This window comes from Lepisma saccharinum, chromosome 9, assembly GCF_977018435.1.
Source record: "Lepisma saccharinum chromosome 9, izLepSacc3.1, whole genome shotgun sequence".
Taxonomy (NCBI): Eukaryota; Metazoa; Arthropoda; class Insecta; order Zygentoma; family Lepismatidae; genus Lepisma; species Lepisma saccharinum.
The window spans coordinates 520,738-544,009 of NC_139237.1; the positions used below are offsets into that span (position 1 = coordinate 520,738).

General features: G+C 46.5%; 12 protein-coding genes and 2 non-coding genes across 14 annotated transcripts; 6 read left to right on the top strand and 8 right to left on the bottom strand.

Annotated features, from left to right (window-relative positions):
* Window positions 1–1,504: 1,504 nt before the first annotated feature.
* On the bottom strand, window positions 1,505–1,915 carry LOC145992282 (histone H3). Its single transcript, XM_083128664.1, has one exon. The coding sequence runs from the start codon at window positions 1,913–1,915 to the stop codon at window positions 1,505–1,507; it is 411 nt and encodes a 136-aa protein (XP_082984790.1).
* A 5,015-nt stretch (window positions 1,916–6,930) lies between these two features.
* Window positions 6,931–7,242, top strand: LOC145992283 (histone H4). The gene has a single exon (XM_083128665.1). It carries the CDS (start codon window positions 6,931–6,933, stop codon window positions 7,240–7,242), a length of 312 nt encoding a protein of 103 aa, XP_082984791.1.
* A 669-nt stretch (window positions 7,243–7,911) lies between these two features.
* On the bottom strand, window positions 7,912–8,286 carry LOC145992284 (histone H2A). The gene has a single exon (XM_083128667.1). It carries the CDS (start codon window positions 8,284–8,286, stop codon window positions 7,912–7,914), a length of 375 nt encoding a protein of 124 aa, XP_082984793.1.
* Window positions 8,287–8,486: 200 nt separating this feature from the next.
* On the top strand, window positions 8,487–8,858 carry LOC145992285 (histone H2B). The gene has a single exon (XM_083128668.1). It carries the CDS (start codon window positions 8,487–8,489, stop codon window positions 8,856–8,858), a length of 372 nt encoding a protein of 123 aa, XP_082984794.1.
* A 2,153-nt stretch (window positions 8,859–11,011) lies between these two features.
* LOC145993018 (5S ribosomal RNA) lies at window positions 11,012–11,130 on the bottom strand. The gene has a single exon (XR_014442230.1). It is a non-coding gene; the product is annotated as a 5S ribosomal RNA (ribosomal RNA).
* A 2,217-nt stretch (window positions 11,131–13,347) lies between these two features.
* Window positions 13,348–13,758, bottom strand: LOC145992286 (histone H3). Its single transcript, XM_083128669.1, has one exon. The coding sequence runs from the start codon at window positions 13,756–13,758 to the stop codon at window positions 13,348–13,350; it is 411 nt and encodes a 136-aa protein (XP_082984795.1).
* A 243-nt stretch (window positions 13,759–14,001) lies between these two features.
* LOC145992287 (histone H4) lies at window positions 14,002–14,313 on the top strand. Its single transcript, XM_083128670.1, has one exon. It carries the CDS (start codon window positions 14,002–14,004, stop codon window positions 14,311–14,313), a length of 312 nt encoding a protein of 103 aa, XP_082984796.1.
* A 669-nt stretch (window positions 14,314–14,982) lies between these two features.
* Window positions 14,983–15,357, bottom strand: LOC145992288 (histone H2A). Its single transcript, XM_083128671.1, has one exon. The coding sequence runs from the start codon at window positions 15,355–15,357 to the stop codon at window positions 14,983–14,985; it is 375 nt and encodes a 124-aa protein (XP_082984797.1).
* Window positions 15,358–15,557: 200 nt separating this feature from the next.
* LOC145992289 (histone H2B) lies at window positions 15,558–15,929 on the top strand. Its single transcript, XM_083128672.1, has one exon. The coding sequence runs from the start codon at window positions 15,558–15,560 to the stop codon at window positions 15,927–15,929; it is 372 nt and encodes a 123-aa protein (XP_082984798.1).
* Window positions 15,930–18,082: 2,153 nt separating this feature from the next.
* On the bottom strand, window positions 18,083–18,201 carry LOC145993019 (5S ribosomal RNA). The gene has a single exon (XR_014442231.1). It is a non-coding gene; the product is annotated as a 5S ribosomal RNA (ribosomal RNA).
* Window positions 18,202–20,418: 2,217 nt separating this feature from the next.
* Window positions 20,419–20,829, bottom strand: LOC145992290 (histone H3). Its single transcript, XM_083128673.1, has one exon. The coding sequence runs from the start codon at window positions 20,827–20,829 to the stop codon at window positions 20,419–20,421; it is 411 nt and encodes a 136-aa protein (XP_082984799.1).
* Window positions 20,830–21,072: 243 nt separating this feature from the next.
* On the top strand, window positions 21,073–21,384 carry LOC145992291 (histone H4). Its single transcript, XM_083128675.1, has one exon. The coding sequence runs from the start codon at window positions 21,073–21,075 to the stop codon at window positions 21,382–21,384; it is 312 nt and encodes a 103-aa protein (XP_082984801.1).
* A 669-nt stretch (window positions 21,385–22,053) lies between these two features.
* On the bottom strand, window positions 22,054–22,428 carry LOC145992292 (histone H2A). Its single transcript, XM_083128676.1, has one exon. It carries the CDS (start codon window positions 22,426–22,428, stop codon window positions 22,054–22,056), a length of 375 nt encoding a protein of 124 aa, XP_082984802.1.
* A 200-nt stretch (window positions 22,429–22,628) lies between these two features.
* Window positions 22,629–23,000, top strand: LOC145992293 (histone H2B). Its single transcript, XM_083128677.1, has one exon. The coding sequence runs from the start codon at window positions 22,629–22,631 to the stop codon at window positions 22,998–23,000; it is 372 nt and encodes a 123-aa protein (XP_082984803.1).
* Window positions 23,001–23,272: the final 272 nt, after the last annotated feature.

The window sequence follows — 23,272 nt, forward strand, 5'->3', positions numbered from 1 at the left end:
CTCAAGGCACCTGATTCTCAGCAAGAGAATAGGGGAAGGATTGAACTTCCATCTCCTCCGTGCAACCGACGCACCTTCTACCTTTTCTCAGAGAAAACTAAGGAAATCACGGGCATATGGAGGTCGCGCGTACACCTACGGTGAGTTTGACACGAAGGAAGCGAGGAACGTGGAAGTCGTGGGGACGGACTGCGGCACTTCACGGCTACTTCAAAGTTTCCGGAACGTACCCAACAACGAGGGATGCTGGTGCTCTCTAGCTCAGCACTGAAAAAATTAATCTTGGAAAGAGGAGGAAACACACTTACCGTTGTGGCAACTACAAACTTCAGTTTGCTTCGGCCCGCCTGAGAGCTGCTCTCGCTCCGGTCCGCGCTCCGAGAGAAAAGGGGGTCGAAACCTCGGCGCGGGGATTCATTTTCGTTCCGAAAAGAGCGTAGATATGGCAGATACGGCATCAGCTCCCTCAGCCCCGACGGCGGCTTCGCCCAAGAAGTCCTCGAAGGCGAAAAAGCCGAGAACGGCTCCTTCCCATCCCAGGACATCCGAGATGGTGAACAACGCTATCAAGAACTTGAAGGAGCGCGGAGGCTCTTCCCTGCAGGCCATCAAGAAGTACATCACCCAGAACTACAAGGTCGACGCCGAGAAGCTCGCGCCCTTCATCAAGAAGTACCTGAGGAGCGCCGTGGCATCAGGTTCTTTGGTGCAAACCAAAGGAAAGGGTGCCTCCGGATCTTTCAAACTCAGCGCTTCGTCGCTGAAGGAGAAACCGGAAAGCGGGGCTGTTTCCAAGACCAAACGCTCGGCTCCCAAGGAGAAGAAACCGGCAAAGAAAGCTGCCCCGGCCAAGCGACCAAAGAAGACCGGCGAAAAGAAGAAGGCACCTGTTGCAAAGCCAAAGAAGTCTCCATCGAAAGTGAAAAAGGCAAAGACGCCCAAGAAACCAAAGGCGCCAAAGCCAAAGAAGGCTGCCAAGCCCAAGGCAGCAAAGAAGGCTGCACCAAAAAAGAAGTAAAATGGTTGAGCACGCAAGTGTTCCCCATAAAAAGGTCCTTCTGAGGACCATCAAAATTCTCCTGGAAGGAGCGAATTTGCACGATCACTCAATCTTATAACCTTTCCTTTCATCGGACACGGTGTCATCCTTTCCCTTCCATCCATGCATTTTCTTTTTTAAAAAAATGAAAGCAATACACTAGTCACATTATGTCGTCATAATTTGTTTGACTTCGTTTCCATCGATTCTATGAAATGAACTGCGAGTAAGATATTAGATTTAAAGATTTAGCGAGAGCTTTATTATTAAAACTGAATATTCATGAAATATCGCCCAATTGCTTCGGCATTATTATTTTAAATAACTTTTGGATAAACGCGAGGATAGGGATGGAATTGACAATAATAATAAAAAATAAAGAGAGATACGACCAAAACGTACTTTCCAAGTAGGATTTGTGGTCCTCAAAAGGACCGATTGTTTGCCAAGGGCAGCGGAATGCGCTTAAGCACGCTCTCCACGAATGCGGCGGGCGAGCTGGATGTCCTTTGGCATGATAGTGACACGCTTAGCGTGGATGGCACACAAGTTGGTATCTTCGAAGAGACCGACGAGGTAAGCCTCGCTGGCCTCCTGGAGAGCCATGACTGCGGAACTCTGGAAGCGCAAGTCGGTCTTGAAATCTTGAGCGATCTCGCGGACGAGACGCTGGAAAGGAAGCTTCCTGATGAGCAACTCGGTGCTCTTCTGGTAGCGACGGATTTCTCGAAGAGCCACGGTACCTGGCCTGTACCTATGGGGCTTCTTCACTCCTCCGGTGGCGGGAGCGCTCTTCCTAGCTGCCTTTGTGGCGAGCTGCTTCCTTGGGGCCTTGCCTCCGGTGGATTTTCGTGCAGTTTGCTTAGTCCGGGCCATTGTCGCGTGCTTGTCCTAAGCGTTTCCGTTTCAAACAATCGCGCCAACCAAAAATCATGCCTTTATATGCTTTGCCCTGAAAGGTGCCGTGCATGCTCCTGATTCGTGAAATCAAACCGAAAAGCGGATTTCCCATTGGCTCCCGCCATTCTGCCCCCCTCTGTCGAAGGCGTACAAAACTGAGCCGGCTCGCCGGGAAGGCTTCCTCTGTCCTCTCGGACCAGGCGTGGAGACCTCACGGTGTTCAACGAAGCGCCTGTTTTCGACAACAGAACATCGCGCCGAGCGGCGGCCAGCATCGGCGAGATGGAGAAGCCAGAGAAGACAGCCAGTCGCAGCGCTTCCCGAGAATCGCGGGGATCCAATAGCGGACGTCGACCGGAATGCTTCAGTGATTCGTCGACTACATTAGCCAATCAGATGCCTCCTCCTTCTGATTGGTGCGCACAACAGTATAAATTGCAGCAGACCACAAAAAGCCAGCGCCACTCTACTTCCGACGACTCGTCAGCAACATCGGAACAGTCGGCGACTACAATGAAGAATAAATCTACTTCTCATAAGAACATCCTTAGACAGTCACCTAAAAAGGGACGTCGATCTAAACAACCGAAGTTAGCACTATCTGATGGACAGGATATTTCTTCCCTCGATACAATAAAACAAGTATTTTTGTTTCCTCAAAAATCAATAGTAGACGCGGAAGGATTCCAACAGGTTCTAACCCAAAAAGCAAGTCATGCGAAGACAACGAGCACGGTGGTGCCTCCACAGATAGAACTGTCTAATATGTACACAAGCCTACAACAAAATGATCAAAATGAAGATGTAGAAAACAACGAAATGCAAATTGATGGGGCTGTGGGGGGGGCAGACGCCCCCCAAGATTTAACTAGTAAAAATCCAGAAAATAACCGTCGCTGCCCGTTGATATACGTGTACGATCAGCCTGCACCACATAATTTCGTCAGTGTAATAACGGAAAAGCTGAACATCAATCCAAAAATCAGGATAACTAGGGAAAGCATCCGCATTCATTTAAATTCTCCACCTGAATTTGACCGACTTTGTGAACATCTACAACATCAACGTATACAACATGCCATCGCTCCCGCGAGGACCAATGATCGAATTAAAGTCGTACTCCGTCTCCTTCCAATTGATCTATCTACCTCTGAAATTTGTTCTGCATTGCACAAGGAGGGCTTTCAAGCACTAACAGTACAACAAATGACCCAACGTGCATCTGCATCATCTCCCAGGAAGAAAATTCCTTTATATTTGGTGACTATTCTAAAAACTCCTGATGTCTCCAGTATCTATCAATTGGAATACATAGGTCGATATAGTGTTCAAGTGGAACCTTACCAACCACCGACGACTTTACAATGTTTTGTTTGTCAACGCCTAGGGCATACTCAGCGAAACTGCCATACAACCCCGCGTTGCGTGAAGTGCGGGAAAAACCACCTGGCCAAGGACTGCTCTTTACGTGAAGATCAACTCCCAAAGTGTGTCAACTGTGGGGGTGCACATCCTGCAAATTTTCGAGGTTGCCGTCTGTTTGCTGGCATTACACAACGCACAGCCACTACAATTCGACCAAGCCAAACAACTAACCAGACAGAGACCGCGAATATTGAAAGATCAACAAGCTCTCTACCATCGGCTGCAGGGCCCTCAAAAGAAATACCAGCTGCTCTATCTACAACAGTACCGACGCCAGCTTTTCGATCTTCAGCAGCTTCGCAACCATTGTCTTACGCTCAATATGCTGACTTCCATCAAAGACAACGCAGAAAATCGTACGTTCCACCCCCTACAACTACTGGAGCTGGATTCATCACTTTATTGGAAATGGCTAAGAATTGGAATCTAACAAAAATTTGGCAGCACCTTTCTCGTGGGCTTCAACAAATCTCTCAGGCTACTACCGGAATGGCAGTCATCAGTATCATTATTCAAACACTATTGGAAATGCAATCTGATGGCTGCTTTTAGGAAACGAAACTTGCTCAGTCAATTACATCTGCTGTATTACAACGCAAACGGCATAAAACACCAATCTCCTGAGATATATCGGCAGTTAAAGGAAAAGAGAGTTGACCTTGCACTAATTAATGAAACCCATTTGAAGCCAAATATACAATGGAGTTTGCCGGATTATCGCATCATCCGATTAGATCGTATTGGTCGCCCAAAAGGAGGACTCCTAATTCTAGCTCGAAAAGGCATGAATCTGGTGCAAATACCAATCCCTCAATTAAAATCTTTAGAAGCCATTGGAATTCGCATACATGCAGCGGACAAGGAACTTATTGTTGTTGCAGTATATAGACCTCCCAACTTTCCCTTACAAGAACAAGACATTTTAACTCTACACTCCTTAGGATCTCATATAGTGATTGCGGGAGACCTAAATGCGAAACATCCGGATTGGAATTCGAGAGTTTCAAATACAGCTGGTAATCTCCTTCGTCGTATATTACCAAATACAACATTCTCGATCTCAGCACCGAAAGATCCTACCTTTTATCCTACAGGTAGAGGTTTACCGGATGTATTGGATATTCTCTTGTGTAAGGGAGTTGGAGTTAACATAGCCCCCTATGTGGAGGACGCATTGACTTCGGATCATTTACCGGTCTTTACTGCTCTGGCTCAGGGAGTTTATTGTTATCGGTTTCAACCTCCGCCAACGTTCATCACTATTTGGGAATATTTTCAACAAAATATCCATCAAAAATTAAACTTACATCTACGTATAGCAACTCCAGAAGAAATAGATAATGCAGTTATACATTTTACGTCAATAGTAGCCAAAGCCTATAAACAAGCCACTACGGAACAACAGACTACAAGAAAGACCTTGACATCACCAATACTTACAATTCTTCTACAACTTACTCGTTGGGCTAAACGTAGATGGCAAAGAACACTTGCTTTTCAACATCGTTGGGAATGGAAATTTATTGCTAATCACTTACATAAGTACCTTGAACGAGATAGAATTTCTCAGTGGGATGAACGGCTACAAAATCTTACCGTGCAGGATCCTTCTTTTTGGAAATTGGCAAGACATCTAAATGCCAGGGACTCCGGAGCACCGACTGTACTTATAGGAGAAAACCGAACGGTACTTGCACCAGAAGACAAAGCAGAACTTCTCGCCCGCCAATTTTATAATAACTTCCAATTAAACGAGGATTTAATAGATTTAGATACTGAGCGAGCAGTAACACAGAGCTATAACGATCTTATTCAATTACCGATTGGACTAGATGCCCCTCACATTTCTCCAAGAGAAATTAGTAACATAGCACGGACATTAAAAGCAACTTCTGCACCAGGCTTGGACGGCATTCCTTCTTCCGCTCTACAAAAATTGACAAGAAAAGGATTCGTCTTTCTATCCAAATTGTTTACAGCAATATTGAAAACAAGCTATTTCCCGACCATCTGGAAGACAGCTAAGGTGATTGCAATCCCGAAACCGGGAAAAAATCCAAAAGAGGCTGCTAATTATAGACCTATCAGTCTCCTTTCCCATGTCAGTAAGTTGTTCGAACGTGTACTTCGCAATCGACTGACCAAGATAGTGGATGACAACCATCTTCTCCCTAACCATCAATTTGGTTTTAGAAAAGGCCACGGAACTACTGAACAACTTCTCCGAGTTATTGATTATTCTGTTTCTCATCTTAACAGAAAACACAGAACTCTAGGACTGTACATAGATGTTCACAAAGCATTCGACCGAGTCTGGCATGGTGGCCTTCTCCATAAAATGGTAAATTTACCAATTCCATCATGTTACAAAAAGTTCTTCTTATCGTATTTATCTAATCGACAATTTAGGGTCGCAGTGCAAGGTTCATCCTCCAATGCTTACGACATAGCTGCAGGTGTCCCACAAGGCTCTGCCCTTTCACCAATGCTTTACGCTCTTTACACGGCTGATATTCCGGAAATACCGAATGGACTCACGGCAACATATGCCGACGATACTGCTTTTTTTGTCCATGGGCGAAAACTCTCCACTTGCGAAGCTCGAATGAAGAAATTTCTACCATTATTGGAAAGATGGGCCAGCAAATGGAAAATAAAACTTAATCCGGACAAGTGCAATAGTATGGTGTTTGGTTATGGGAGTTTCAATCAAAATCAAGCACATCTCATTCTATTTGGCACCGTTATACCGGCAGCAAGAACAGTACGATATTTGGGGGTCCAGATCGACTCTCTTCTTACTTTTGGCCCCCACATCGATAAAGTATGTACACGAGCAAAGAAACGGATAGGCTATCTAACTCCAATGTTGCGATCTCCAGTTTTAGCCATATCTTCAAAACTACATTTATATAAAATGATGGTCCGTCCTATTCTGACATATGCAGGTGCTGTATGGATACAGGCCGCACATACCCACCTGGACAAAATCCAAAGGATCCAAAATAGCGTGTTGCGAACAATAGGTGGTTATCCACGGTCTACTACCATTGTACAACTACACGACGATTTGGAAATATTATATATCATTGAGGTACTTCGTTACCACAGATCAAATCTATGGGACAAATTGGTTATGCATCCTAACCCCTTGATCCAAAATATAGGGACCATCAAAAATAAATACAACAGAATAGCGCATCCCTATTCACGACAACTATACTGACTGGCTTCTCAGAACCAAGTGGTATTGTATTACCACATTTATGTATGTAATGTTTTTGTTTTGTAAATTATTCTATGTTTTGGGTTTTTTGGGGTACACTAGAAAATGTAACCTCTAGCGACAGGTGCAGAGGGTTTTAAATAGTTGATTGTAAATCTAATTGTTGTAATTCTAAACAATATGTGACACCTGTAAATGAATTAATAAAACAAGAAGCAGGTTCTCCCCAATTGATGACGTCCTGACCATTCTTGGTCAATAAAAAAAAAAAAAAAAAAAAAAAAAAAAAAAGGGAAGGCTTCATTCTCATCTTTCGAATCCACGTACGTGCACTGCAGAAATGACAGGCAGAGGTAAAGGAGGAAAGGGACTCGGCAAAGGAGGTGCCAAGCGCCACCGTAAAGTTCTCCGAGACAACATCCAGGGTATCACCAAGCCCGCCATCCGCCGTCTTGCCCGGCGAGGAGGTGTGAAGCGAATCTCCGGTCTCATCTACGAAGAGACACGCGGCGTCCTCAAGGTGTTCTTGGAGAACGTTATCCGCGATGCCGTCACCTACACGGAGCACGCCAAGAGGAAAACCGTAACCGCCATGGACGTCGTGTACGCACTCAAACGTCAAGGCAGAACCTTGTACGGTTTCGGAGGTTAAGGGCTCTAGTTTGCCTGTCCTCCATCTTGAAAAATCGGCCCTTCTAAGGGCCACAAATCTTTTCTTTGAGGAAGGAAATGTCAGCTTTCAACTTTCCCCGAACCTTACCCCCTGATCCCAGCCTCGATTCGAACGATTTCTCTCGTCTCGAGTTCATAATGACATAAGAATGATTGAAATAATTGAGAATTCAACAAAAAATATTCACGCGAGGACTCTCAGCATTCGCTAGATGACTACCCACCCTTCGTTCGTCGTTTAGCAAAGCAAAAGAAATTTATGTGAAATTCAGATTGCTTCTGTCAAATTATAACATCAATTAATATAACTCAGGCGAACATATATATATATTTTTTATTATTATTATTTTCAGTGCAGCTTGACTCCACCGAAAACAAAACACACGTCATAATCTCTATGCTATCAAAATTTACAAGATGTATACGTACAGGTAAGCCACTATTCTCTGACATTATCGGAAATAGGCAAAAAACATTGAATCAACACAGGATTTGCATGCCAAGTTACATGGATTGTCAGTCCTGATTAGACTACAGACTTCAAACTTGAAAACTTAAAAAAATGGAGTAGACAATGACCCTTTCCTAAGGTAATTGGTGGCCCTTACAAGGGCCGATTTGCTAGAAGCTGAGGGGGTAGGGTGTCAGCTTAAGCTTTCTTCTCGGTTTTCTTGGGAAGAAGGACCGCCTGGATGTTGGGCAGCACGCCACCCTGGGCGATCGTGACCCCAGAAAGGAGCTTGTTCAACTCCTCGTCGTTTCTGATGGCCAACTGCAAGTGACGGGGGATGATCCTGGTCTTCTTGTTATCGCGAGCAGCATTGCCGGCCAACTCCAAGACTTCGGCTGCCAAATATTCCATGACGGCGGCCAGGTAAACCGGTGCACCGGCACCGACACGTTCGGCATAATTGCCCTTTCGCAAAAGTCGGTGGATTCTGCCGACGGGGAACTGAAGTCCGGCTCGGCTGGAGCGAGACTTGCTCTTTCCCTTCACTTTTCCTCCCTTTCCGCGTCCAGACATGATGATCTCTTGCTATCGATACAACGTGAAAACACAAATTTTTGCCAGCCAGTTTGGTGGTTTTGTTAAGTAGTATTGAATCGCCGCGAATGAGAGCGTCCGGGAGACACGTCTCGAAGCGCCATTGGTCCGTCTGATATCAACCGTCCTTTCTTAAAAACGAATCGACGGAGGTGGCGCCCATCGAGTCTGTCTGCAACATGCCGCCAAAGACAAGTGGAAAAGCCGCCAAAAAGGCCGGAAAGGCCCAGAAGAACATCTCCAAGGGAGACAAAAAGAAGAAGCGGAGGAGGAAGGAGAGCTACGCAATTTACATCTACAAGGTGTTGAAGCAAGTTCACCCTGACACCGGCATCTCCAGCAAGGCGATGAGCATCATGAACAGCTTCGTCAACGACATCTTCGAGCGCATTGCCGCCGAAGCTTCCAGGCTCGCTCATTACAACAAGCGATCGACCATCACCAGCAGGGAGATCCAGACGGCCGTTCGGCTGCTCCTCCCCGGTGAACTGGCCAAGCACGCCGTCAGTGAAGGCACCAAGGCCGTGACTAAGTACACCAGCTCAAAGTAAACTCAAGGAAATAATTACCTTGCCGAAAAAGGCCCTTTTTAGGGCCAAAAATTGAATCTTGGAATTGGACGAACTTGTCTACCACCCCTCCGAAACGTACACTTACATAACCTAACGATATCTCAGCCTGCAAGCGAGAAGATTTTTGACCTTACGTATATATAAAAAAAAAATGCTTTTAAGGTACGACCTTAACCAGCACGTAATTTACAAAAATAGGCTAAATTTCCAAATTTTTTAGTTTCTTTTGCTGAATAGGACTTTTAGAGTTACATTTGGACAAAATGCCACTGCAAAAAAATAACCTAAGACTTGGAACAATTATTGATTCGGCGCATTATTATTTTGGATGAACACATAAAATAAACTTGTATATTTAACAAAAATAACTTTCAGGTTTCTATTTCACAATTGTACGTTTGTTACTAGAGTATGGCAGTGAAAGGTACACACAGATTAATATCTGCATATACTCGGTTGGGTTACATTAGGTTAGGTTTTGTTAGGTCGTGATTTTATTTCATTTTTCGTGTTTTCCTTCATTTTACTTTCAAAATTACTTTCAGTTTTCTCCACGAGCAGGGAAAAAGGAAGAGTTTGGCAGTCACATTCATAATTTGCACTAAAAGGGCTCACTTAACTTCTATGAAAGGGTGAGAACTGGTACGCTCAACGAAGTGTGACATTTGGCGGGAACCGTTGCATTTGAAATCGGTTACTCCAAGAATTGATCTGAACGTTGTTTCCAGAGGGCGGCGGCATCGGGGGGGGGGGTGGAACTTCAACTTACGATCCCGGAAGATTAGCATTTTTTTGTTCAGTTAGGGGTGGGGTTCGAACGCCTACATGCCTCCATTCGGTATCATTACATGCTGACTACACAACGAAAGTGTACGCGAATTTTTGAAGAGGAACCAAAGTTGTCTTACGCAAGGTCCTTTTTCCAGGAATTTGTCTCGCGTTCGTCTGAACCCAGATCCTCTGGGAGGTTAGGTTACGTTGACATGGCAAAAAAAAATGTTCATTCCATCCTATGCATTAATATTAGGGGTGTGCGGGATCCCGAAAAGTCGGGACCGGGGGGGGGATCCTGTCCCGATCCCGACTTCGGGAAATGACTTCCCGACTCCCGACCAGTCGAGAAATACCGAATGGTCATTTTATCGTTAATTCGTTTGCTGCAAAAAGTAACGGTTATGTAACGGTCTGCTGCCAAAAGTAACGATTTCGTAACCGTCTGCTGCCAAAAGTAACGGTTTTGTAACCGTTCCCTGCTAAAACTAACAGTTTCGTAACCGTTTACTGCCAAAAGTAACCGTTTCGTAACAGTTTACTGCCAAAAGTAACCGTTTTGTAACAGTTTACTGACAAAAGTAACCGTTTTGTAACAGTTTACTGACAAAAGTAACAGTTTCGTAACCGTTTGCTGCCAAAAGTAACCGTTCCGACCAGGACCTTCCCCACTTGCCTTCTGCTAAATTGTCCACTAGCGGGGACACTTTCACATCACTGCACTGATCGAGCATTCCCTTTCCGAAGGGAAAAGACGCGAGATTTGACATGCATCGGTTGAAACAGAACCTCGGTTTACGTGTCCTCGCCAACGAGTATGCGACATTTCCAATTCTTTATTCTGCGTGTGCACACCCCCCCCCCCCCCCGCCCCGGTGCGTTTCGGGCGAAATTGCCAACGGATCAGGGTTGCCGGGCCGGGACTATCCCTTTAGCGAACGCCTCCTTCCACGGCGATGGCATTTTGCAAAAAAATAAAAACGCCCAAAAAAAACACACTCCCTGCAACCGCCGGCACGTATCCTCGCCGAAAACTACCAACGCCGGGCTCTTCGGGGAGCGACGCGGCGGATCCGCCGGGCAGGGGAGCGCTCGCTCCCCGCCGGGATTATGGCGGCCGCCGGTAATAAGAACGCACCCTGCAACCCCGCAAGCCCCAAAAAACAGAAGAAAGTCGCCTTCCCCGATATTCATATATACTAATATACATTCTTCACTTATATTATTATTATTATTTGATGACAGGTATATTGAAAAAAAAAAAAAAAAAAAAAAAAAGCGATTCTGCAAAAACTGTCGGTGATTGATTGGCTTCAATTCACAAATAAAAGGCCACTATGAACCTTGAAAAAGAAAAAGGATGCCAACAGCACCTGGTGTTCCCAGGCGGTCACCCATCCAAGTACTGACCAGGCCCGACGCTGCTTGACTTCGGTGATCGGACGAGAACCGGTATATTCAGCGTGGTATGGCCGTTGGCGAAAGATACTGCTTTCGGTAAGGTACATATAGTCCAACTTCTCGTTTTCGGGGAAATGTCTCGTCTCGTGGGCACTGCCAAGAACGTGTAGAAGAAACATAACAAATAATTATACATTTCATTGTAGTCATAGTGAGAAATGTGCTTTAACACCCTTCCAGAGATGTGTGAACATAAAAGCTACAAGATAGAGAAGAAGAAAATTTAGTGCAGTGAATAAAAGTGAATCTCATGACCAACCTTTTTGATTCCACACTATATACCCAGGACCTAACAACGAAAAAGTGATTGGGCTCGGTTAGTTCGTATGAACTTTCCAGCCTGATCATTACCAGTGCGTAGTTATATATATATATATATATATATATATATATATATATACTCTCCAGCCTAGCTATTTCCTATTTTTGTGCTATCTTCGGACAACTTCATCGAGTTCTCGAATACGCGCTATTCCCACAAACCAAAGTAGGCAACGGGCACCTCGACACAAACTATTACATTATTATTATTTATCGGCGGAGAGCAGGAAGGGCCGCGCTAACTTTCGGTGCAAATGGCTGCTTTCGAATCGAACCACAGTCCTCATGCGATAGATTTTCGCCTATAAACGAAATTAAAGGCTATACATTGGAAGTAGGCCAGCTTCGTTCAAACACAGGCGTGTGCGACACACGCTACTTCGGAGATTGGCTTGAGAGGCCTGTCGTATGCTCAAGGCACCTGATTCTCAGCAAGAGAATAGGGGAAGGATTGAACTTCCATCTCCTCCGTGCAACCGACGCACCTTCTACCTTTTCTCAGAGAAAACTAAGGAAATCACGGGCATATGGAGGTCGCGCGTACACCTACGGTGAGTTTGACACGAAGGAAGCGAGGAACGTGGAAGTCGTGGGGACGGACTGCGGCACTTCACGGCTACTTCAAAGTTTCCGGAACGTACCCAACAACGAGGGATGCTGGTGCTCTCTAGCTCAGCACTGAAAAAATTAATCTTGGAAAGAGGAGGAAACACACTTACCGTTGTGGCAACTACAAACTTCAGTTTGCTTCGGCCCGCCTGAGAGCTGCTCTCGCTCCGGTCCGCGCTCCGAGAGAAAAGGGGGTCGAAACCTCGGCGCGGGGATTCATTTTCGTTCCGAAAAGAGCGTAGATATGGCAGATACGGCATCAGCTCCCTCAGCCCCGACGGCGGCTTCGCCCAAGAAGTCCTCGAAGGCGAAAAAGCCGAGAACGGCTCCTTCCCATCCCAGGACATCCGAGATGGTGAACAACGCTATCAAGAACTTGAAGGAGCGCGGAGGCTCTTCCCTGCAGGCCATCAAGAAGTACATCACCCAGAACTACAAGGTCGACGCCGAGAAGCTCGCGCCCTTCATCAAGAAGTACCTGAGGAGCGCCGTGGCATCAGGTTCTTTGGTGCAAACCAAAGGAAAGGGTGCCTCCGGATCTTTCAAACTCAGCGCTTCGTCGCTGAAGGAGAAACCGGAAAGCGGGGCTGTTTCCAAGACCAAACGCTCGGCTCCCAAGGAGAAGAAACCGGCAAAGAAAGCTGCCCCGGCCAAGCGACCAAAGAAGACCGGCGAAAAGAAGAAGGCACCTGTTGCAAAGCCAAAGAAGTCTCCATCGAAAGTGAAAAAGGCAAAGACGCCCAAGAAACCAAAGGCGCCAAAGCCAAAGAAGGCTGCCAAGCCCAAGGCAGCAAAGAAGGCTGCACCAAAAAAGAAGTAAAATGGTTGAGCACGCAAGTGTTCCCCATAAAAAGGTCCTTCTGAGGACCATCAAAATTCTCCTGGAAGGAGCGAATTTGCACGATCACTCAATCTTATAACCTTTCCTTTCATCGGACACGGTGTCATCCTTTCCCTTCCATCCATGCATTTTCTTTTTTAAAAAAATGAAAGCAATACACTAGTCACATTATGTCGTCATAATTTGTTTGACTTCGTTTCCATCGATTCTATGAAATGAACTGCGAGTAAGATATTAGATTTAAAGATTTAGCGAGAGCTTTATTATTAAAACTGAATATTCATGAAATATCGCCCAATTGCTTCGGCATTATTATTTTAAATAACTTTTGGATAAACGCGAGGATAGGGATGGAATTGACAATAATAATAAAAAATAAAGAGAGATACGACCAAAACGTACTTTCCAAGTAGGATTTGTGGTCCTCAAAAGGACCGATTGTTTGCCAAGGGCAGCGGAATGCGCTTAAGCACGCTCTCCACGAATGCGGCGGGCGAGCTGGATGTCCTTTGGCATGATAGTGACACGCTTAGCGTGGATGGCACACAAGTTGGTATCTTCGAAGAGACCGACGAGGTAAGCCTCGCTGGCCTCCTGGAGAGCCATGACTGCGGAACTCTGGAAGCGCAAGTCGGTCTTGAAATCTTGAGCGATCTCGCGGACGAGACGCTGGAAAGGAAGCTTCCTGATGAGCAACTCGGTGCTCTTCTGGTAGCGACGGATTTCTCGAAGAGCCACGGTACCTGGCCTGTACCTATGGGGCTTCTTCACTCCTCCGGTGGCGGGAGCGCTCTTCCTAGCTGCCTTTGTGGCGAGCTGCTTCCTTGGGGCCTTGCCTCCGGTGGATTTTCGTGCAGTTTGCTTAGTCCGGGCCATTGTCGCGTGCTTGTCCTAAGCGTTTCCGTTTCAAACAATCGCGCCAACCAAAAATCATGCCTTTATATGCTTTGCCCTGAAAGGTGCCGTGCATGCTCCTGATTCGTGAAATCAAACCGAAAAGCGGATTTCCCATTGGCTCCCGCCATTCTGCCCCCCTCTGTCGAAGGCGTACAAAACTGAGCCGGCTCGCCGGGAAGGCTTCATTCTCATCTTTCGAATCCACGTACGTGCACTGCAGAAATGACAGGCAGAGGTAAAGGAGGAAAGGGACTCGGCAAAGGAGGTGCCAAGCGCCACCGTAAAGTTCTCCGAGACAACATCCAGGGTATCACCAAGCCCGCCATCCGCCGTCTTGCCCGGCGAGGAGGTGTGAAGCGAATCTCCGGTCTCATCTACGAAGAGACACGCGGCGTCCTCAAGGTGTTCTTGGAGAACGTTATCCGCGATGCCGTCACCTACACGGAGCACGCCAAGAGGAAAACCGTAACCGCCATGGACGTCGTGTACGCACTCAAACGTCAAGGCAGAACCTTGTACGGTTTCGGAGGTTAAGGGCTCTAGTTTGCCTGTCCTCCATCTTGAAAAATCGGCCCTTCTAAGGGCCACAAATCTTTTCTTTGAGGAAGGAAATGTCAGCTTTCAACTTTCCCCGAACCTTACCCCCTGATCCCAGCCTCGATTCGAACGATTTCTCTCGTCTCGAGTTCATAATGACATAAGAATGATTGAAATAATTGAGAATTCAACAAAAAATATTCACGCGAGGACTCTCAGCATTCGCTAGATGACTACCCACCCTTCGTTCGTCGTTTAGCAAAGCAAAAGAAATTTATGTGAAATTCAGATTGCTTCTGTCAAATTATAACATCAATTAATATAACTCAGGCGAACATATATATATATTTTTTATTATTATTATTTTCAGTGCAGCTTGACTCCACCGAAAACAAAACACACGTCATAATCTCTATGCTATCAAAATTTACAAGATGTATACGTACAGGTAAGCCACTATTCTCTGACATTATCGGAAATAGGCAAAAAACATTGAATCAACACAGGATTTGCATGCCAAGTTACATGGATTGTCAGTCCTGATTAGACTACAGACTTCAAACTTGAAAACTTAAAAAAATGGAGTAGACAATGACCCTTTCCTAAGGTAATTGGTGGCCCTTACAAGGGCCGATTTGCTAGAAGCTGAGGGGGTAGGGTGTCAGCTTAAGCTTTCTTCTCGGTTTTCTTGGGAAGAAGGACCGCCTGGATGTTGGGCAGCACGCCACCCTGGGCGATCGTGACCCCAGAAAGGAGCTTGTTCAACTCCTCGTCGTTTCTGATGGCCAACTGCAAGTGACGGGGGATGATCCTGGTCTTCTTGTTATCGCGAGCAGCATTGCCGGCCAACTCCAAGACTTCGGCTGCCAAATATTCCATGACGGCGGCCAGGTAAACCGGTGCACCGGCACCGACACGTTCGGCATAATTGCCCTTTCGCAAAAGTCGGTGGATTCTGCCGACGGGGAACTGAAGTCCGGCTCGGCTGGAGCGAGACTTGCTCTTTCCCTTCACTTTTCCTCCCTTTCCGCGTCCAGACATGATGATCTCTTGCTATCGATACAACGTGAAAACACAAATTTTTGCCAGCCAGTTTGGTGGTTTTGTTAAGTAGTATTGAATCGCCGCGAATGAGAGCGTCCGGGAGACACGTCTCGAAGCGCCATTGGTCCGTCTGATATCAACCGTCCTTTCTTAAAAACGAATCGACGGAGGTGGCGCCCATCGAGTCTGTCTGCAACATGCCGCCAAAGACAAGTGGAAAAGCCGCCAAAAAGGCCGGAAAGGCCCAGAAGAACATCTCCAAGGGAGACAAAAAGAAGAAGCGGAGGAGGAAGGAGAGCTACGCAATTTACATCTACAAGGTGTTGAAGCAAGTTCACCCTGACACCGGCATCTCCAGCAAGGCGATGAGCATCATGAACAGCTTCGTCAACGACATCTTCGAGCGCATTGCCGCCGAAGCTTCCAGGCTCGCTCATTACAACAAGCGATCGACCATCACCAGCAGGGAGATCCAGACGGCCGTTCGGCTGCTCCTCCCCGGTGAACTGGCCAAGCACGCCGTCAGTGAAGGCACCAAGGCCGTGACTAAGTACACCAGCTCAAAGTAAACTCAAGGAAATAATTACCTTGCCGAAAAAGGCCCTTTTTAGGGCCAAAAATTGAATCTTGGAATTGGACGAACTTGTCTACCACCCCTCCGAAACGTACACTTACATAACCTAACGATATCTCAGCCTGCAAGCGAGAAGATTTTTGACCTTACGTATATATAAAAAAAAAATGCTTTTAAGGTACGACCTTAACCAGCACGTAATTTACAAAAATAGGCTAAATTTCCAAATTTTTTAGTTTCTTTTGCTGAATAGGACTTTTAGAGTTACATTTGGACAAAATGCCACTGCAAAAAAATAACCTAAGACTTGGAACAATTATTGATTCGGCGCATTATTATTTTGGATGAACACATAAAATAAACTTGTATATTTAACAAAAATAACTTTCAGGTTTCTATTTCACAATTGTACGTTTGTTACTAGAGTATGGCAGTGAAAGGTACACACAGATTAATATCTGCATATACTCGGTTGGGTTACATTAGGTTAGGTTTTGTTAGGTCGTGATTTTATTTCATTTTTCGTGTTTTCCTTCATTTTACTTTCAAAATTACTTTCAGTTTTCTCCACGAGCAGGGAAAAAGGAAGAGTTTGGCAGTCACATTCATAATTTGCACTAAAAGGGCTCACTTAACTTCTATGAAAGGGTGAGAACTGGTACGCTCAACGAAGTGTGACATTTGGCGGGAACCGTTGCATTTGAAATCGGTTACTCCAAGAATTGATCTGAACGTTGTTTCCAGAGGGCGGCGGCATCGGGGGGGGGGGTGGAACTTCAACTTACGATCCCGGAAGATTAGCATTTTTTTGTTCAGTTAGGGGTGGGGTTCGAACGCCTACATGCCTCCATTCGGTATCATTACATGCTGACTACACAACGAAAGTGTACGCGAATTTTTGAAGAGGAACCAAAGTTGTCTTACGCAAGGTCCTTTTTCCAGGAATTTGTCTCGCGTTCGTCTGAACCCAGATCCTCTGGGAGGTTAGGTTACGTTGACATGGCAAAAAAAAATGTTCATTCCATCCTATGCATTAATATTAGGGGTGTGCGGGATCCCGAAAAGTCGGGACCGGGGGGGGGATCCTGTCCCGATCCCGACTTCGGGAAATGACTTCCCGACTCCCGACCAGTCGAGAAATACCGAATGGTCATTTTATCGTTAATTCGTTTGCTGCAAAAAGTAACGGTTATGTAACGGTCTGCTGCCAAAAGTAACGATTTCGTAACCGTCTGCTGCCAAAAGTAACGGTTTTGTAACCGTTCCCTGCTAAAACTAACAGTTTCGTAACCGTTTACTGCCAAAAGTAACCGTTTCGTAACAGTTTACTGCCAAAAGTAACCGTTTTGTAACAGTTTACTGACAAAAGTAACCGTTTTGTAACAGTTTACTGACAAAAGTAACAGTTTCGTAACCGTTTGCTGCCAAAAGTAACCGTTCCGACCAGGACCTTCCCCACTTGCCTTCTGCTAAATTGTCCACTAGCGGGGACACTTTCACATCACTGCACTGATCGAGCATTCCCTTTCCGAAGGGAAAAGACGCGAGATTTGACATGCATCGGTTGAAACAGAACCTCGGTTTACGTGTCCTCGCCAACGAGTATGCGACATTTCCAATTCTTTATTCTGCGTGTGCACACCCCCCCCCCCCCCCGCCCCGGTGCGTTTCGGGCGAAATTGCCAACGGATCAGGGTTGCCGGGCCGGGACTATCCCTTTAGCGAACGCCTCCTTCCACGGCGATGGCATTTTGCAAAAAAATAAAAACGCCCAAAAAAAACACACTCCCTGCAACCGCCGGCACGTATCCTCGCCGAAAACTACCAACGCCGGGCTCTTCGGGGAGCGACGCGGCGGATCCGCCGGGCAGGGGAGCGCTCGCTCCCCGCCGGGATTATGGCGGCCGCCGGTAATAAGAACGCACCCTGCAACCCCGCAAGCCCCAAAAAACAGAAGAAAGTCGCCTTCCCCGATATTCATATATACTAATATACATTCTTCACTTATATTATTATTATTATTTGATGACAGGTATATTGAAAAAAAAAAAAAAAAAAAAAAAAAGCGATTCTGCAAAAACTGTCGGTGATTGATTGGCTTCAATTCACAAATAAAAGGCCACTATGAACCTTGAAAAAGAAAAAGGATGCCAACAGCACCTGGTGTTCCCAGGCGGTCACCCATCCAAGTACTGACCAGGCCCGACGCTGCTTGACTTCGGTGATCGGACGAGAACCGGTATATTCAGCGTGGTATGGCCGTTGGCGAAAGATACTGCTTTCGGTAAGGTACATATAGTCCAACTTCTCGTTTTCGGGGAAATGTCTCGTCTCGTGGGCACTGCCAAGAACGTGTAGAAGAAACATAACAAATAATTATACATTTCATTGTAGTCATAGTGAGAAATGTGCTTTAACACCCTTCCAGAGATGTGTGAACATAAAAGCTACAAGATAGAGAAGAAGAAAATTTAGTGCAGTGAATAAAAGTGAATCTCATGACCAACCTTTTTGATTCCACACTATATACCCAGGACCTAACAACGAAAAAGTGATTGGGCTCGGTTAGTTCGTATGAACTTTCCAGCCTGATCATTACCAGTGCGTAGTTATATATATATATATATATATATATATATATATATATACTCTCCAGCCTAGCTATTTCCTATTTTTGTGCTATCTTCGGACAACTTCATCGAGTTCTCGAATACGCGCTATTCCCACAAACCAAAGTAGGCAACGGGCACCTCGACACAAACTATTACATTATTATTATTTATCGGCGGAGAGCAGGAAGGGCCGCGCTAACTTTCGGTGCAAATGGCTGCTTTCGAATCGAACCACAGTCCTCATGCGATAGATTTTCGCCTATAAACGAAATTAAAGGCTATACATTGGAAGTAGGCCAGCTTCGTTCAAACACAGGCGTGTGCGACACACGCTACTTCGGAGATTGGCTTGAGAGGCCTGTCGTATGCTCAAGGCACCTGATTCTCAGCAAGAGAATAGGGGAAGGATTGAACTTCCATCTCCTCCGTGCAACCGACGCACCTTCTACCTTTTCTCAGAGAAAACTAAGGAAATCACGGGCATATGGAGGTCGCGCGTACACCTACGGTGAGTTTGACACGAAGGAAGCGAGGAACGTGGAAGTCGTGGGGACGGACTGCGGCACTTCACGGCTACTTCAAAGTTTCCGGAACGTACCCAACAACGAGGGATGCTGGTGCTCTCTAGCTCAGCACTGAAAAAATTAATCTTGGAAAGAGGAGGAAACACACTTACCGTTGTGGCAACTACAAACTTCAGTTTGCTTCGGCCCGCCTGAGAGCTGCTCTCGCTCCGGTCCGCGCTCCGAGAGAAAAGGGGGTCGAAACCTCGGCGCGGGGATTCATTTTCGTTCCGAAAAGAGCGTAGATATGGCAGATACGGCATCAGCTCCCTCAGCCCCGACGGCGGCTTCGCCCAAGAAGTCCTCGAAGGCGAAAAAGCCGAGAACGGCTCCTTCCCATCCCAGGACATCCGAGATGGTGAACAACGCTATCAAGAACTTGAAGGAGCGCGGAGGCTCTTCCCTGCAGGCCATCAAGAAGTACATCACCCAGAACTACAAGGTCGACGCCGAGAAGCTCGCGCCCTTCATCAAGAAGTACCTGAGGAGCGCCGTGGCATCAGGTTCTTTGGTGCAAACCAAAGGAAAGGGTGCCTCCGGATCTTTCAAACTCAGCGCTTCGTCGCTGAAGGAGAAACCGGAAAGCGGGGCTGTTTCCAAGACCAAACGCTCGGCTCCCAAGGAGAAGAAACCGGCAAAGAAAGCTGCCCCGGCCAAGCGACCAAAGAAGACCGGCGAAAAGAAGAAGGCACCTGTTGCAAAGCCAAAGAAGTCTCCATCGAAAGTGAAAAAGGCAAAGACGCCCAAGAAACCAAAGGCGCCAAAGCCAAAGAAGGCTGCCAAGCCCAAGGCAGCAAAGAAGGCTGCACCAAAAAAGAAGTAAAATGGTTGAGCACGCAAGTGTTCCCCATAAAAAGGTCCTTCTGAGGACCATCAAAATTCTCCTGGAAGGAGCGAATTTGCACGATCACTCAATCTTATAACCTTTCCTTTCATCGGACACGGTGTCATCCTTTCCCTTCCATCCATGCATTTTCTTTTTTAAAAAAATGAAAGCAATACACTAGTCACATTATGTCGTCATAATTTGTTTGACTTCGTTTCCATCGATTCTATGAAATGAACTGCGAGTAAGATATTAGATTTAAAGATTTAGCGAGAGCTTTATTATTAAAACTGAATATTCATGAAATATCGCCCAATTGCTTCGGCATTATTATTTTAAATAACTTTTGGATAAACGCGAGGATAGGGATGGAATTGACAATAATAATAAAAAATAAAGAGAGATACGACCAAAACGTACTTTCCAAGTAGGATTTGTGGTCCTCAAAAGGACCGATTGTTTGCCAAGGGCAGCGGAATGCGCTTAAGCACGCTCTCCACGAATGCGGCGGGCGAGCTGGATGTCCTTTGGCATGATAGTGACACGCTTAGCGTGGATGGCACACAAGTTGGTATCTTCGAAGAGACCGACGAGGTAAGCCTCGCTGGCCTCCTGGAGAGCCATGACTGCGGAACTCTGGAAGCGCAAGTCGGTCTTGAAATCTTGAGCGATCTCGCGGACGAGACGCTGGAAAGGAAGCTTCCTGATGAGCAACTCGGTGCTCTTCTGGTAGCGACGGATTTCTCGAAGAGCCACGGTACCTGGCCTGTACCTATGGGGCTTCTTCACTCCTCCGGTGGCGGGAGCGCTCTTCCTAGCTGCCTTTGTGGCGAGCTGCTTCCTTGGGGCCTTGCCTCCGGTGGATTTTCGTGCAGTTTGCTTAGTCCGGGCCATTGTCGCGTGCTTGTCCTAAGCGTTTCCGTTTCAAACAATCGCGCCAACCAAAAATCATGCCTTTATATGCTTTGCCCTGAAAGGTGCCGTGCATGCTCCTGATTCGTGAAATCAAACCGAAAAGCGGATTTCCCATTGGCTCCCGCCATTCTGCCCCCCTCTGTCGAAGGCGTACAAAACTGAGCCGGCTCGCCGGGAAGGCTTCATTCTCATCTTTCGAATCCACGTACGTGCACTGCAGAAATGACAGGCAGAGGTAAAGGAGGAAAGGGACTCGGCAAAGGAGGTGCCAAGCGCCACCGTAAAGTTCTCCGAGACAACATCCAGGGTATCACCAAGCCCGCCATCCGCCGTCTTGCCCGGCGAGGAGGTGTGAAGCGAATCTCCGGTCTCATCTACGAAGAGACACGCGGCGTCCTCAAGGTGTTCTTGGAGAACGTTATCCGCGATGCCGTCACCTACACGGAGCACGCCAAGAGGAAAACCGTAACCGCCATGGACGTCGTGTACGCACTCAAACGTCAAGGCAGAACCTTGTACGGTTTCGGAGGTTAAGGGCTCTAGTTTGCCTGTCCTCCATCTTGAAAAATCGGCCCTTCTAAGGGCCACAAATCTTTTCTTTGAGGAAGGAAATGTCAGCTTTCAACTTTCCCCGAACCTTACCCCCTGATCCCAGCCTCGATTCGAACGATTTCTCTCGTCTCGAGTTCATAATGACATAAGAATGATTGAAATAATTGAGAATTCAACAAAAAATATTCACGCGAGGACTCTCAGCATTCGCTAGATGACTACCCACCCTTCGTTCGTCGTTTAGCAAAGCAAAAGAAATTTATGTGAAATTCAGATTGCTTCTGTCAAATTATAACATCAATTAATATAACTCAGGCGAACATATATATATATTTTTTATTATTATTATTTTCAGTGCAGCTTGACTCCACCGAAAACAAAACACACGTCATAATCTCTATGCTATCAAAATTTACAAGATGTATACGTACAGGTAAGCCACTATTCTCTGACATTATCGGAAATAGGCAAAAAACATTGAATCAACACAGGATTTGCATGCCAAGTTACATGGATTGTCAGTCCTGATTAGACTACAGACTTCAAACTTGAAAACTTAAAAAAATGGAGTAGACAATGACCCTTTCCTAAGGTAATTGGTGGCCCTTACAAGGGCCGATTTGCTAGAAGCTGAGGGGGTAGGGTGTCAGCTTAAGCTTTCTTCTCGGTTTTCTTGGGAAGAAGGACCGCCTGGATGTTGGGCAGCACGCCACCCTGGGCGATCGTGACCCCAGAAAGGAGCTTGTTCAACTCCTCGTCGTTTCTGATGGCCAACTGCAAGTGACGGGGGATGATCCTGGTCTTCTTGTTATCGCGAGCAGCATTGCCGGCCAACTCCAAGACTTCGGCTGCCAAATATTCCATGACGGCGGCCAGGTAAACCGGTGCACCGGCACCGACACGTTCGGCATAATTGCCCTTTCGCAAAAGTCGGTGGATTCTGCCGACGGGGAACTGAAGTCCGGCTCGGCTGGAGCGAGACTTGCTCTTTCCCTTCACTTTTCCTCCCTTTCCGCGTCCAGACATGATGATCTCTTGCTATCGATACAACGTGAAAACACAAATTTTTGCCAGCCAGTTTGGTGGTTTTGTTAAGTAGTATTGAATCGCCGCGAATGAGAGCGTCCGGGAGACACGTCTCGAAGCGCCATTGGTCCGTCTGATATCAACCGTCCTTTCTTAAAAACGAATCGACGGAGGTGGCGCCCATCGAGTCTGTCTGCAACATGCCGCCAAAGACAAGTGGAAAAGCCGCCAAAAAGGCCGGAAAGGCCCAGAAGAACATCTCCAAGGGAGACAAAAAGAAGAAGCGGAGGAGGAAGGAGAGCTACGCAATTTACATCTACAAGGTGTTGAAGCAAGTTCACCCTGACACCGGCATCTCCAGCAAGGCGATGAGCATCATGAACAGCTTCGTCAACGACATCTTCGAGCGCATTGCCGCCGAAGCTTCCAGGCTCGCTCATTACAACAAGCGATCGACCATCACCAGCAGGGAGATCCAGACGGCCGTTCGGCTGCTCCTCCCCGGTGAACTGGCCAAGCACGCCGTCAGTGAAGGCACCAAGGCCGTGACTAAGTACACCAGCTCAAAGTAAACTCAAGGAAATAATTACCTTGCCGAAAAAGGCCCTTTTTAGGGCCAAAAATTGAATCTTGGAATTGGACGAACTTGTCTACCACCCCTCCGAAACGTACACTTACATAACCTAACGATATCTCAGCCTGCAAGCGAGAAGATTTTTGACCTTACGTATATATAAAAAAAAAATGCTTTTAAGGTACGACCTTAACCAGCACGTAATTTACAAAAATAGGCTAAATTTCCAAATTTTTTAGTTTCTTTTGCTGAATAGGACTTTTAGAGTTA

Coding starts and splice junctions, on each gene's coding strand:
- LOC145992282 (XM_083128664.1), bottom strand. CDS start 1,915: ATGGCCCGGACTAAGCAAACTGCACGAAAATCCACCGGAGGCAAGGCC.
- LOC145992283 (XM_083128665.1), top strand. CDS start 6,931: ATGACAGGCAGAGGTAAAGGAGGAAAGGGACTCGGCAAAGGAGGTGCC.
- LOC145992284 (XM_083128667.1), bottom strand. CDS start 8,286: ATGTCTGGACGCGGAAAGGGAGGAAAAGTGAAGGGAAAGAGCAAGTCT.
- LOC145992285 (XM_083128668.1), top strand. CDS start 8,487: ATGCCGCCAAAGACAAGTGGAAAAGCCGCCAAAAAGGCCGGAAAGGCC.
- LOC145992286 (XM_083128669.1), bottom strand. CDS start 13,758: ATGGCCCGGACTAAGCAAACTGCACGAAAATCCACCGGAGGCAAGGCC.
- LOC145992287 (XM_083128670.1), top strand. CDS start 14,002: ATGACAGGCAGAGGTAAAGGAGGAAAGGGACTCGGCAAAGGAGGTGCC.
- LOC145992288 (XM_083128671.1), bottom strand. CDS start 15,357: ATGTCTGGACGCGGAAAGGGAGGAAAAGTGAAGGGAAAGAGCAAGTCT.
- LOC145992289 (XM_083128672.1), top strand. CDS start 15,558: ATGCCGCCAAAGACAAGTGGAAAAGCCGCCAAAAAGGCCGGAAAGGCC.
- LOC145992290 (XM_083128673.1), bottom strand. CDS start 20,829: ATGGCCCGGACTAAGCAAACTGCACGAAAATCCACCGGAGGCAAGGCC.
- LOC145992291 (XM_083128675.1), top strand. CDS start 21,073: ATGACAGGCAGAGGTAAAGGAGGAAAGGGACTCGGCAAAGGAGGTGCC.
- LOC145992292 (XM_083128676.1), bottom strand. CDS start 22,428: ATGTCTGGACGCGGAAAGGGAGGAAAAGTGAAGGGAAAGAGCAAGTCT.
- LOC145992293 (XM_083128677.1), top strand. CDS start 22,629: ATGCCGCCAAAGACAAGTGGAAAAGCCGCCAAAAAGGCCGGAAAGGCC.